This window comes from Gasterosteus aculeatus, chromosome 16 (genome assembly GCF_964276395.1).
Source record: "Gasterosteus aculeatus chromosome 16, fGasAcu3.hap1.1, whole genome shotgun sequence".
Taxonomy (NCBI): domain Eukaryota; kingdom Metazoa; phylum Chordata; class Actinopteri; order Perciformes; family Gasterosteidae; genus Gasterosteus; species Gasterosteus aculeatus.
In genome coordinates this window covers 13,085,164-13,098,438 of record NC_135704.1, presented here as the reverse complement: position 1 = coordinate 13,098,438, position 13,275 = coordinate 13,085,164, and the positions used below count along the sequence as shown (strand labels likewise).

General features: G+C 45.1%; 1 protein-coding gene across 2 annotated transcripts in view; it reads right to left on the bottom strand.

Moving 5' to 3' along the window:
* The window catches only part of erbb4b (erb-b2 receptor tyrosine kinase 4b), a 217,420-nt gene extending 204,976 nt beyond the window's left edge, over window positions 1-12,444 (bottom strand). For both annotated transcript variants that reach the window (XM_040201513.2, XM_078091335.1), the window contains exon 1: window positions 12,022-12,444. In XM_040201513.2, the coding sequence (XP_040057447.2) occupies window positions 12,022-12,103 (82 nt within the window). In that variant the 5' untranslated portion in view covers window positions 12,104-12,444. The remainder of the gene's footprint in view (window positions 1-12,021) is intronic.
* Window positions 12,445-13,275: the final 831 nt, after the last annotated feature.

Below are 13,275 nucleotides of genomic sequence, written 5' to 3'. Positions count from 1 at the left end.
ATTAACCGGGAGGACAGGAGGTGGGCAGGTCTGGGGAAGAGGAGGGATTGCATCCCTGAAGGATTTTTGTAATTTGCTAAATTGTGCCTTGAGAAGAGAGCGTATCCATACTGAGCCAGATAAATTTGAAAGAACAGCCCCTCTTCTGGCTGTTTTTTCTCTCTCAAAAACTGAGGTGTTCTTAATGGTCTTCTGAGTGTGTAAAGCTGAAAATGGCAACTTTGTGTTTTAGCTACCGTTGGGAACTATGTGGCGTTAGAAGGTGCTGGCTGTGCGCCGCCTCAAGTCTTATTCTTAATGTCGGAAAAGCCCATCACACAACTGGAATTTTGCCTTTTATTTCCTCAATAGAGTTCTAATGCAGCGGTGTCGCATTGCGTATTAGTAAAATTTCCGACATGATCTAGTCACGTTTGATGTTCATTCAAACATCTGCTTAAATGCTTGGAACACCTGGCTAATCACTTAGAGGTGGTCTGCTTAAAAGACATCTAAATATTATTCTACTGCAGATTTTAATAAAGTACAATCGCCAACAATATAATATTTGAAAAACAAAGTTGTAAAGGCAATAAATGATGGACTAATGCACAAATACTGGTGAAATAAACTGCCTTGTTGGTCTCATTGAATAAATACACTTGCAAAATAATAGTTGAGATAAAACTACCAAACTTCTTTCCACCATGCTGCTTTTTCAATTGCTTCAATTTTAGGTCAAAATTCGATTTTTTTAGCATTTTGGGAAATTCTCCTGTGTACCATCTCCCATAATCATCTTTTTTGCTACTTATATTTAGATATGTGTAATCCTGCAGAGGCACATCCCTGTGCAGACAATGTTCGTGAGAAAAACGCATGCCGCATGCCTCATCCCCAGGCGTGTCACGTGGGGTTAAGAACCGGGAGCCACGGCATGAGCCTCCTCCAGGACAAAGCACTTAGAGCAGCGAGACACTGTGGCCCTTGTTCCCCTTTGCTTGGCTCCGTGTCAAGTGAGTGTTTGCTTACCGAGAGGACCAGATCCCCCCTGCATGGGAACATAGAACACTTAGAACACATAACACACATTCCAATCAGAGACGGGTATTTCTATGATTACAAAATGCTTAGGTCATATATAAATGAACACAACAATAGCCACAGCTTGTGTGCTACAATATAAAGGCCGAGTCTAGAGGTGAAAAAAGGTGGATCAACAACAAATTCATTTGCGTACTTTAATGCTTCAATGCGGGAGAATGTCTGATGTACTCCGCTTTAAGGTTAATTGTTTAAACCCATTACCTTAGAACACATTCGGTTGAAAAGATTAGTAGTTCATTACATCCTGGCCACAGTGGAACAGCAACAAGATGATGCAATGGAAAAATGAGAACAGGTGCGCCGCTTGAGGAAGCGCTTACTCACCCGGGCAACCCCGACGAGCCACGATGGTCAACAGTGTCGAGTACACCCGCTTTCCTTTCTTTGCCTTTTATGTCCCCTGTCTGCCTCTCCACCGGCATCTGGCTAAACCTCACCAGTGTCCTTGCTCACCCCCCCCGGGGTGAACCGGGCCACGTCAAACCTGAATCTATCAATCACTCAGCGCCAGCCGAGGGGAGAGATGGGTCGCTACGAAGGCAGCAATGGAGGGAAGTCGGGCGGGGCAGGGAAGAAGGGAAGGGCAGTGAGGGTGAATTATAGCCACAAGTCCACCCTCTCCCACCTCGTACTCCTTCTCCTCCCACCCCCGTCTCCCGCTGCTGCCGCAGGGGAGCGCAAGTTTGAAGTCAGCGGTCAGGTCACAAGAGGGGCTCTCAACTAATTTTAATCAAGAGGTTCACAGACCCCTAAACATGGCTGAGGGCAGGAGATGAGGAGAAGGAGGAAAGAGCGCAGCGAAGGAGAGACGACCAAAATAAAGTGACGACGGGAAAGTCTGGAGGATCAGGGACGACGGGCAGTAGGAAGAAAGGAAGGAGGCGCACAGAAGAAGAGAGGCAACGCAAAAGAGGGGAGAAGTTGAGGATGAGCCTGTCGGCAGGTCCGTGTGTTCTTTGCAGGGTGAAGTGTCTCTGTCAGAGACCCAGCTGCCCCACTGGGACGTTGCTGATTAATTGTCCGTCGAGCTCCTGTGATAGCGACCACTTTACCCGAGACTCCCCAGACACCCGCCCGAGTCCCATTCTCGCTGAAAGACGCCTCTCCTCCGCTGTACCGTGCTGCCTGCTCTTCTCTAGGCCAAAGAATCGTTTTCTCTTTCACCTCCCTTTTTTTTGGTCTTACCCTGGCTGCTACACATAATCTTACATCAGCACCCCATTCACCTTGCCGGCGGGGGATAACGTCTCTCTGTCAGGGAGAGGTTTTGGAACAGAGGCAGAGGCAGAGGGGGGTTAGGGGTATACAGTGATATACAGTTCTGCCTCCTTGTGTGTTTACATGAGATGAAGCACCCCGGTACACTTTGGTCCTGTGCTGCACTTAGTCAGCTCCTCTCATATTTTACATACACTCCGATCTCGCTCACCCACCCGATCACAAACCCCATTTTACACCCTCCACCACACACACACACACACACACACACACTTTAAAGTTGCTACTTTGGGGTCTTTCAAACAAAGAAATGACGTCGTGAAGTAGCGTGGGATCAGAGCGTCTGATGATTCTTCTTTACTCAAGTGAAGTTAAAAACAACCCAGATCTGAAAAGTTTCAAACTCGTGCACACGTTAGGATAACTGCAGTGCCCTCCAACTCCCAAATTGTGAAACACGATTAGATGATGTGATTCTAAAAGCCACATGTGATTTGCCTCTCCTTCCATACTGCTCCCATCTCCACCCAACAACTAGTGGTGCAAAAGTGCACACTATGTTTCTTGCCCCAGTCAGAGCAGACTGGAGTTTTTTGGGAGGCGGGATTAAAGAGACAAGTCCTATAATGGAATATTTCATACACAGGGGAAATAAATGATTGTCCGACAGACAGTATGACAAAGAAAAGTGTTTTGTGGATATTAAAGGCCTGCAAACATGTTCTAGAAACCCAAATTACAGGTATGAACGTGAAAATGAGCAATATATATTCCAAATAAAAGAGGACGATAAATCAATTGTCTGATGACTTCTGGTGGGTTACTTGTGTGCGCACAGGGGATTGTAGGAAACATTTGGGAAGAATTACACAACTGTGCAATTCTTCAAGTGCAACTTCTTTTCAGACTTTGTCGTTAACTTGCCTCCCAAGACAAGATTTATTTTTTTGCACATTGGTTCACTTTTAACAATTGTGCGTAAACTACAAAGAAATCGGCTTTTATACTGTGTGAGCAATAACTGTCATACTCAGCATTGTCCTCTTTCTTCCCCTCCCGCTCCGCCATGGTGCAGAACCGTGGCATCCATCCGGACGATTATATAGCCAGCCCCCAAAGCAGCCAAGGTCAATTGCCTTTCCTGCTTCTCTCATCCTGTGCTTTATGTACCTTCACATCCAGGGAAAGAGAGCTGCGCTATTTCGGCTTTGCTGCAAGGTGACTGCGCCTTCACAGCCACACTAATAGAGGCTGAGAGGAGTGTCCCAAAAAAATGTTCAAGTCAAATGTAAACCAATATATTCATAGAAAGATCCAAGCAAAGACATACAGGATTCATTCTGTATGGATGATAATATCTGTGACTGATATTACTCGGGTATAAATTACTATAATGTGGTCTATGACAAAGCTGCTACTTACAACTGAATGATTGTTCTACAAAGCACTGAGATCCTTGTATGTTCACAGGCCTACTCTCTGTTGTGGAACACAAATCAATATCCCAATAAAAGAAATTGTGACATCAACTGACAATTTAGTAAAAAGCACAGAAAAAAAAGATGATTACATGCATTATCCGAATAAATGAAATGTCGGACGTGTAATCAGAATTGACTCTACTGCAGCCTCTGTTTGTTGGCATCCCACACTGCTGATGAAAAAAAACAATTTGCCTAATATTTAGAGCTATATTTAATATGCACAGCACTGTGCTTTTTAGTTTACAATTTTCTCCCATTATATTCAGCACTGATATCAGAGTCATTTAATATTAATCCTGATGGTATTACAGAAAGATTACCCATCCGGTTTCTTCATTCCGTCACATTTTTAGAGTAAACTACCAACATTTCCAAATAAGATTATATATTTATTTTTTTAAGCGAGCATGTTTGGTGCAGCCATTTTTCATCTGTGCATAGATAAACGGTTCCCGCTATAAAGTCGCTCTCTCTATCTCCCTCCTTCTCCCCCTCTCCCAGATGTCTCCTTACAGCTGCCATGACGGACTGCAAACTCATTTATTACAGGTCACAAACGCCAAGTGCTTCATTTAAAAGGACGTCACCCTCCCTCTCCCCAAACACAAGTGAAAAATCGACCCGCAAGAATAGCATGCAGGGCACACCGCTCCATTAGCACCGAGCGGAGGCAAAGGAGCGCCCTAAAGGTTGGGGGGAAGAGGTTTGAGCAATGTGGGCAAAACAAAAAAGACAGAAGGGATGGCTTTGTGTTGCATTTTCACTCTGCAGGAGCCGTCGTAATGACTATCGCAATGATGTGTGCTCAGCAACAGCAACTTACAGTAGCCCCCTTTTTCACACAGAGACGCCGGGACGCCGCTGCCTGGCCGGCTTTGATTTACACGCAGAAAAGAAAAGAAAAAAAAAAAACAACGGCGGCCCAGCGCGATGGTCTCAGACAAGCGCGCCGGCATCCCCCCGAGCAAAAGTGAGGGATGACATTGAACACGACAGCATCTGCGTTCTGCCTTCGCCACTGTCCCTTTTCACACCTGTCGGCGTGGCCAATGTGACTACACCCCCGTGTGCGTGATTACCCTCCATTCCGCCTGCGTGTGCACCGCGTGCATGAAGAACAGCGAGGCACAACAGCAGCGGCCTGAAAAGGCCGACCAGTAATGTGTCAAGAGAAGTATTTATGCGGAGACGTATATAATAAAGTGGCACATTGTGAGTCATTGGCATGAGAAAATGGAAAACCTTGCTACAAACTGCACGGGCTGACTCGTTTAAAGAAATGTTTGGGGGTTGTTTCAATTTATTAAAAATGTACATTGAACCTTAACCCCCAATCTTGTTTGGTATTAATTCAAGCAACAAATCAAAGATTTTGCGTGAAGCGTGTGTCCCGTCGGCCGTATCCGATATCACTCAAAGCCTGTCTGTAATTACATTGTAAATGCAGATCAGCTATGAATATTTTATATGGGGATTACCAAAAGAGGAAAGAGACAGAGAGGGAGATAGTCAAGAGAAATCAGCCCTTTAACACCCACATGCAGAACTGCATAAAAAGCTTGTTTGAAGGTGGAGCCCGAGTTGTCAGCCCATTATCATCCTTTCATATGTTTGCCACCATTATTAACTATGAGCAAGAATAGAAAAATGGCCCCAAAAAAGCTAGAATAAAACACATCACTCCAATATGTCAGGCTGTTGCTTCGGAGAGAGAGGAGAAAAAAACAAAACACAGCAGACCAACTTTTATCGTTGGACTCCTTTTTCTGTAACGCGGCGGTAATGGGCACGTCTTAACAAAGATTAGCCATAATTTCCATTGTGATTATAATGTTGCCGCATTGTGTGGAGGCTTACAAAGCCACAAATGAAGACAAGGGGTGGGTGGAAGAAGAGGAACGAGCAGACACTGGAGCAGAGACAGAGACAGAGAGAGAGACAGAGAGAGAGAGAGAGAGTCTCTGGAGCTCGGTTAGTCTGTCAGTCACCCTCTATCCCTCCAACCATGCGGCCGCACAAACAAACACTGACACACACATACACAGTATATGCGCATGTTTTCCTGGACCCTTTGTCACTACATTTTTAAGCCCTTAAAATATGGTTGTCAAAGGGGTCCGTGCCTGACAGCCTTCTGCAGCCCCTCAGAAAGACGACACGGGACAGGCGGGCTCATTGTGAGAGGAAGGAGCGGCGACAACAAAAGGGGATCAGAAGCCACAAAAACTGACAGACGCACAAGACGCGTGAAGACTCCCGACGTCTACATTGTCTGGCGAACAGGAGGAGTGAGGGTTTAGGAAAAGGTGCCGAATCTCGCACATCCGCCTTATACGTTAGACTGACGGCCCGGGGTGAAGGCGGCATGTGTGCGTGGGTGCGTGTGCCAACAGTGTGTCCGTCAGTGTGTGCGTTGCACACTGGCACCAGTCCGCCCCGACAGACGGCTTTAAGCGAATCCCATCGAAAGCAAAGAAAACGTCGGTTTTCATTCTGCAGCCGCAGATATTCGCTATACGAAAAGGAACGCGCTGCGGTTTGTAGATATCACGGAAAATCAGAATAAAAAGCTTGATTTATAAATGAACGTATCCATGAGGAGCGGAAATTCACACGTCTTGCTGGATATTGAAAATGTTAAATAAAAAAAATCTCACAGCACAACAGATTCCTTATTATAGCAGAAACCCACATTTGTATCGCCGTTGCCATAGTTCCCTATGTAAAGTAGTTCTTTCTGCGTAGTGCAAAACTCAGTGTTTTAGACGTTGTTTGCTGTCTTTTCAACATTTTGTGCCATTTCTACCATTTCAAAAATAACAGACTTTTTAACTTATAACTTATTCAGCCCGACAGACTTTAGCCTTGCAGCAGAGGTGACTGCTGGAGGTTGTCATCGCTGCATGGATGAAACCGCTTCGTTTGGCCTTTTTTCTTTGATTGTTGTTTGTATCGATCCCATTTTAAGGCTGAATTGTAGCAGAAGCCCTGAGGATCGTGTGTGTTTTTGCCTGCTGCAAGCTCTTCTTGGTGGCCCTAGATGCACATTTGCCCACCGAATTGATTTCCCTGCTTCTCAAACTCAAGTCCCTGATCTGTCTAAACGATTCGATTCCGATTCAGAGGTCAACGATTCGATTCTAAACCGATTATGGATTCTAAAATGAAAACCATTATCGATGGATCTCGATTTTCTAAATTTTCTCAAATCTGAGTTTGCTACTCAGAGGTTGCTAATCACTTCCTACTTTATTTGATAATTAAAGAAAAATCAACAGATGCGTATTCTGCACTCGGGGCCTTTGCTGCACAACGGCTATCAGTATTTCTATTTGCTAAACCTTCTCTAATTTTTTTATAAGAGAAATAAAGATCTTTGTCACAAATATGATTTTCTATCAACAATGCAATGCAATCCAATGCAGCTTGCATTTCAACACAATATGGAAGTAGCATATGTAAAAAAAATTCTAAACTGATTTATTTTTCTTTTAAATGAAGAAAAAGCTGTGCTTAGTCTCAGACCGGTCCGTATTTGTAAAATACTTGAAAAAAGTCAAAATCTGTGAATATCTTGCCAACTTTCAATACGGATCGACTTTTTGGAAAATCGAAATAATGAGGTAAGATATGCGCAGGCTCCTCCATAGTTCAGTAAAGTTATTCGAGATTCAGACTGACGGACCGGTCTGCGAGCTGGACGCATTGCTCTTAATGTGCCGGTAATGATGGTAAATGATGGTTGTAGCTGGTTGTCATCTACGGTCCACTACGCTTACCGAAGGGGGGCGTTTGTTTTTTGACAACATTTTATCTCATCATTTCGACTTTATCCCCTCACATTAGTGCGGAAATGGGCTTCTATAGTTGTGTGAATGCATCACTCCAGCCAATCCAAAGACAGGGTTTGTAACCAATCAGATGTAGAGACCATGGTGACTGGCTCCGCCCCCTTACTGTTAAAAAGAAAAACAGCGAGCGCATAGAAAACACCTTCGAGCGCGAGCAGAGACTAACCGAGGAAGTTCACGCTCTGCGAGCGAGCAAATATAATAAAAAAATAAAATAAAAAAAAGGCAGATTATTAACTTTTCTGAATCGAGACCGAATCGTTCTAAAGGGAATCGAGAGAAATCGAAAAATCGCCACCCCTACTAAACTAGCTTGTCAAAGATATAGCTGGTAGTTTTGTACATGACTGCTTTTTTTCGCACTACCTTTTTAATGAAGGTCTTTGGTTGCTGCGTATTCTGCACTCGGGGCCTTTGCTGCACAACTGCTATGAGTATTTATATTTGCGCGTCTCTCTCCCATTGCTCCTTTCCCTTTCATTCTCTTGGACACAAAAACTCAAAGCTCGCTCAATTTGCAGCAAGCAAAAAGAGAAGCCATGAAAAGCAGAGAAACAGAAAAACAGCACAAAACGTTTGGTTGTGAACAGAAGATCCGATCTACAGTAATTGCTTGTAAAGCATGACATTTGCATTTTAAATACACCTATGATAAACAGCAGGCCAAAAGGAAGCATGTATAGACATTATGCTTCAATTCCATTACGTCCTTCACAAAGGACATTTGATAGCATAGCCGATAGTGATGCACGGCAAAACACACGCACATGTATGGTGCATTCATATCTGCAGGTGATGAATGAGGGGCCCGTTGCTCAAAAGGTCACCCAAGATAAGATCCGATCATCTCTGCTGGCTGCGGACGGTCTGACTGGCTACGAGCCAGAAAACTGCAAAACGATGTATGTAATATTCAGACTGAAATAAAAGAACGTCACGACTCCCTTCATCGTCATAAACAGACTTCTGTGGTAACTTAATACATTTTGGAAGAATTTGATACAAATACTAGAGACATAAGTCCCCGGGGAAAGATATTCATATCATAATTATTTTTTTAAACATTACGGAGGTCACACCCTTTCCGGTTGGAATATTCGAGGGATTTTTCATACTCAGGCTGCATAGTGGGTGCTACACATGTATTATTGATGGCAGCAGTTCAAAAGCAGTTTGTTTGCTGAGAAGTGGCGAGATTTATAGTGAACCCAATAGTTTCCGCTAGTCTCACAATGAAAGTACTGTCTAGATTACAAAAACAGAAGTTTTTTGTTCTTCATCTCCCCAGCAGAGGAAAACAATCAAAACGGTTATAATTTATTTTAAGCAGCAAATGTCTTAAGGCTGTTTTTTCTTTTCTTTTGGCTCTAAGTCAAGGTATGAGCAACAAGACAGCAGCAATGTATTTAGCGCAGATTCCTGTCACTCAGGAAAGAAAAGAAAACAATAATATAATTATCTAAATCTGGCAGCACGTCGATGGCCTTAAACGTGTCCTCAAGTCTCACCTCAACAGACACGTGGAAAAAAAAAAAAAGGCACAAAGCAAGTGGATCAGCACCTAATCAAAGACTGCCATTCTTCTAATAAAAAAAAAGCCCGGTGGAGGGTCAAAGCTTCTTTATCAGGCGACAGCAGGCAAAGATATGACTGCAGAAGGGCTTTGTGTCACAGCGGAGCCGTGCCGGCTGCGTAATGTGACACCATTGTCTCCCTGTGCTTACAAATACAGAACAAATAGTTTGAGAAGTGTAAAAAGTACAAAAGAGAAGAAGTCCTTCTGCGTGCCTCACTTGACCTCATAGTAAACATTTCAGTCCGTATAGTGAAGAATAAAAGATGCAGTAGCCATGAACGACCGTTCAACAAGTCTTAAAAAGGCAGACCATCCATCACTTGAGCAGAAACCTGAACAAATCACACGCAACTTCCAAATAGAGAAAAGAAGAACCTGCTGAGGGAGGCTGAAAAACAAGGTCATTTAAGGAGGTTTATTTTCCTGCCTAATTGAAAACCCACTCCACGCAAACACAGTTGCATTCAGGAACAGATGACGTACGTGGCTGTGCTCCTGCACGGAAAAACTATGAATATTCATCAACAAAAAAATAGAGATTTGCAATGTGGCCATATGGTTTGGAATCAGCAGCTGTATATGCATTGCACACAACTCTCTCTCTCCTCCAGCTCCCCGTGTGCTGCTGCTGCTGTCAGACGAGGAGCAGCTCGGGGTTCTGCGTGGAACACCCACACCGCGCACACGCGCGCCCCTACTGTCACGGGAACACCTTCCCTCCAGTTCAGTCGATTGTTTGGTTCGGTTTGAGGACAAACGCGAGGGCTCCTAAACAAACGTTTGACTCTGCCGTCGTTCTCAAAGTTGCTGAAAGGTGCCACCTTGGTGGCGGCAGAGTTGCGACGCTCAGAAATAAAGTATTGCGGGTTTTTTTTTCATAAGATCCTTGGGGTTTTTTTGCCTGCTTCATGGAAATCCTTTGGACTGCATGCAAACGCGAATCCAATACAGGCGCTCGTGCGCATTACCTGCACACACTAGTACACGCGCACAACACCTTGCCCATCTCTGCCGGCGCACTTAATCCACGTTTGGGATCACATTAAGTTTGTCTCTTGTTTTCCTTTAACTCCCACGTGCGCTCTCTAGAGGAGCGCAGAGCGCCGCTGCGGATCGCGCGGCTGGATTCACCCTTTCTGCGGATTTCATGTGGGAATGTATGGAAACACAATGTAGTCCTACAGGGGTTCGTTCGTCCATTTGTTCCGATAGAATCCAATATGCTGTTGTAAACACCCGCTCTGATAACAACATTATCGAAATACTGAAAATCTATTCCGCCCAAAATACGCTGACATTTTAAAACCGAATTGTTGGGTGAATAAACAGCCTTTTCTTTTGTCAACGTCGTCGTCGGAGGTGATTTGCAGCATGGCAGATAATACGCTGGTTTTATGGAACAGAACGAGAGAGGAATGATTAATTTGTCATTCGTTGTCACACATAGAAATATGATGTGCGTAAAATTGAGAGGACACGCGCATCCCGCCTAGTCCCCCTCATCCAGCCTTTTAATTCGTTCATTCTCTTCCCTTTCAGGCTCCACTGGACACGGATCTTATGCACCATATGTTGCAGAAGTGGGTCCGTGCTTTACGCGTTCGCTCCCAATCAGATCACATTCGCAGTGCAATGCACAATATGTTTCGTTCCGTTTGGCTTTTCACTTTAAACGATCGGTCTCCCTGTAAAGAGGTTTAAACAGGACCAGGTGCAATGGGAAAGAACTATTAAATCAAATGTGACACCGGATCAAATGAGTAGAATGATCTCACATTCCAAACACTTGCTCGAGTAATTCCACGACTTTTAAGACTGTGGCAGCAAATGACCCCCTGATTGTGTGCGATTTGGTTGCGTGTGTTTTCACGTTGTTTACGTGTTTTCTTCCATCTCTTTCACACACACACGTACACACACACGCGCGTAGAGCGCACCTACGTTCCCCTGCGCGTAAAGAGCGCCGCTGCACTGTACAGACGGTACTGCCAGTGTGGAAGTCATGTTGTCAAACACTGGTCCACAGTGTCCCCGAAAGGACTCACTATAAAATCAGGGAATATTGTCATTCCATGTCAATCCGCTTCGCTTTGATCTCGTTTCACAGGATGCATATGGATGTCCACCGCTGTGGTCAGGCCCAGGTGAGAGAGATCAGCACGAAAACACCCCCCTTCTTCCAAACCAGTCTCCGCAGGACATTTCATTTTAATTAGTTGATCGTGAAAAGGAATGGATACAGAACCCTAAACTATCACTGCCGTTTATGGGGGAGGATGAACTTTTGAAACACAGTCAAGCGTCAGGCAGCCCGTTTATCCACAGGAGGGAAGACAAGAGCACAGTAGCCTTGTTGTAAAGAAGGGCTGACACTCCTCCGCGTTTGTCCACGCTGTTGTCCAAAAGGACACGTGCGATGGACAACACACGCTCTACGTTTCCTCTACAAATTCAACAGTGGCGCTCTGTGCACGAAGAAGACAGAGAAAGCCACTGCATTGATGCGCCCAGCGTATCGCGACAGATACGTCCCGCTACACACCGGCCATCTGTTCCGATCCAGCACCTGCACCCGCACGCGCTCCCTCCGCGCGTCAGCCCGTTGTTAACAATTATCATGCTGACATTATGGTGCTGACTAATAGTTGAAATAACTGTACAGCAGCGTGTAGAGCAATACGCCGCGTTACATACATGAAAACCACAACAGTTCACGGGCAAAAGTATGCTCCACGCAGCGCGGCAAGTTTACGACAAGCACCGCGCTCCGCGGAGCCGAGCAGCGCGCAGCTGGCGTCCCACTCACCTGATTGCGAAGAGCTCGAGCCCAACAAGAGGCAGAAAGTCAGGAGAAGGCCGAAGCAACACGGGGCAGTCGTTGGTTTCATTGTTGTGCTTGGCAAGTATCTCCTTTTAAATTCACATGTCCAGCCGCGTATCCCTGTTTTCTTCTTCTCTCTGTCAGAAAGGATGACGATTCGTTCGAAGCCTCCTCAGCTCGTGAGTTTGGGGACTTTAGTCGCTCTTGACCTAAGTTTACAATTGGTCCGACAGTCTTCCGCCTCACCTCCCCGGTGCCCGTGGGCTTAATTGGTTTCTGACGCGGGTGCAGAAATGCTCGAAGGTGAAGTTTCCCTCGCGCGCGCGCGTTGTGACGCTTGTCTAAACAGTATAAAGCACTACTCATGCCATTACTCCTCGACTTGGATACAGTATGCAGCTGTAGACTCGTGTTCCTCAGACACACCCCCTCCGAGCCCCTGAGCTCCGCCCACTGGCTCTGTGATTGGCACAGGTGCCCGACAGTCACCCGAAAACCCCGCCAGTCACGACTCCTTACGCGCCGTCATTGGTCGATTTGAGATGCCAAAACCCCGTGAATTTGTGCGTCGGATCCGTTGCACCTGTCACACGGAACACAGTGGAGATGAGTGGTGCCAGAAGGATATATATGTATATATGGGTGTAATTGGACTGCATATCACTTATAGTTAGCTTTTGAAGATGGTATCCATATTGGATAAAATATAGTCTCATATTGGAGGTGTTGATTTACTACTGAGCTGAATTTGTGGCACTGTGCAATGGGAGGGCAGGTTGAGTGACGCATTCGGTTCATAGTGAACTCAATTGTGCGGTTGATCCTGTGATTTTAAATATGTGTTTCTCGTATGTACTTTTGTCATGTCTTCAGCTTAGGCAAACATACCCATTGTTTCTCAGTTATCAGAGTTCATTACTGTTGGAGGCAATATCTCACTACACACAGGCTAATAATTTCCCCCAGGGGTGGCTCAGTGTACACCACACAGATAGAAGTCAAATAGAACGTTTAGATAGTGGCGTTATTGTGCTCGCTGGGCTATTTGTTATAGTTTGAAGGTGGTGACTTTGCGGTGACAATTATTGGAAGCTATACGATAACGGGTGGATATGAAAAATGTGACTAAGGTTATTATTTTTGCAACCAGCTGCTGCCTGCGTTCACACTTTAAGAGAAGGGTGAAGACCTCCTGGGGTTTTAATATGCCACCACATCTGGACAGAAATTTTGCATTCT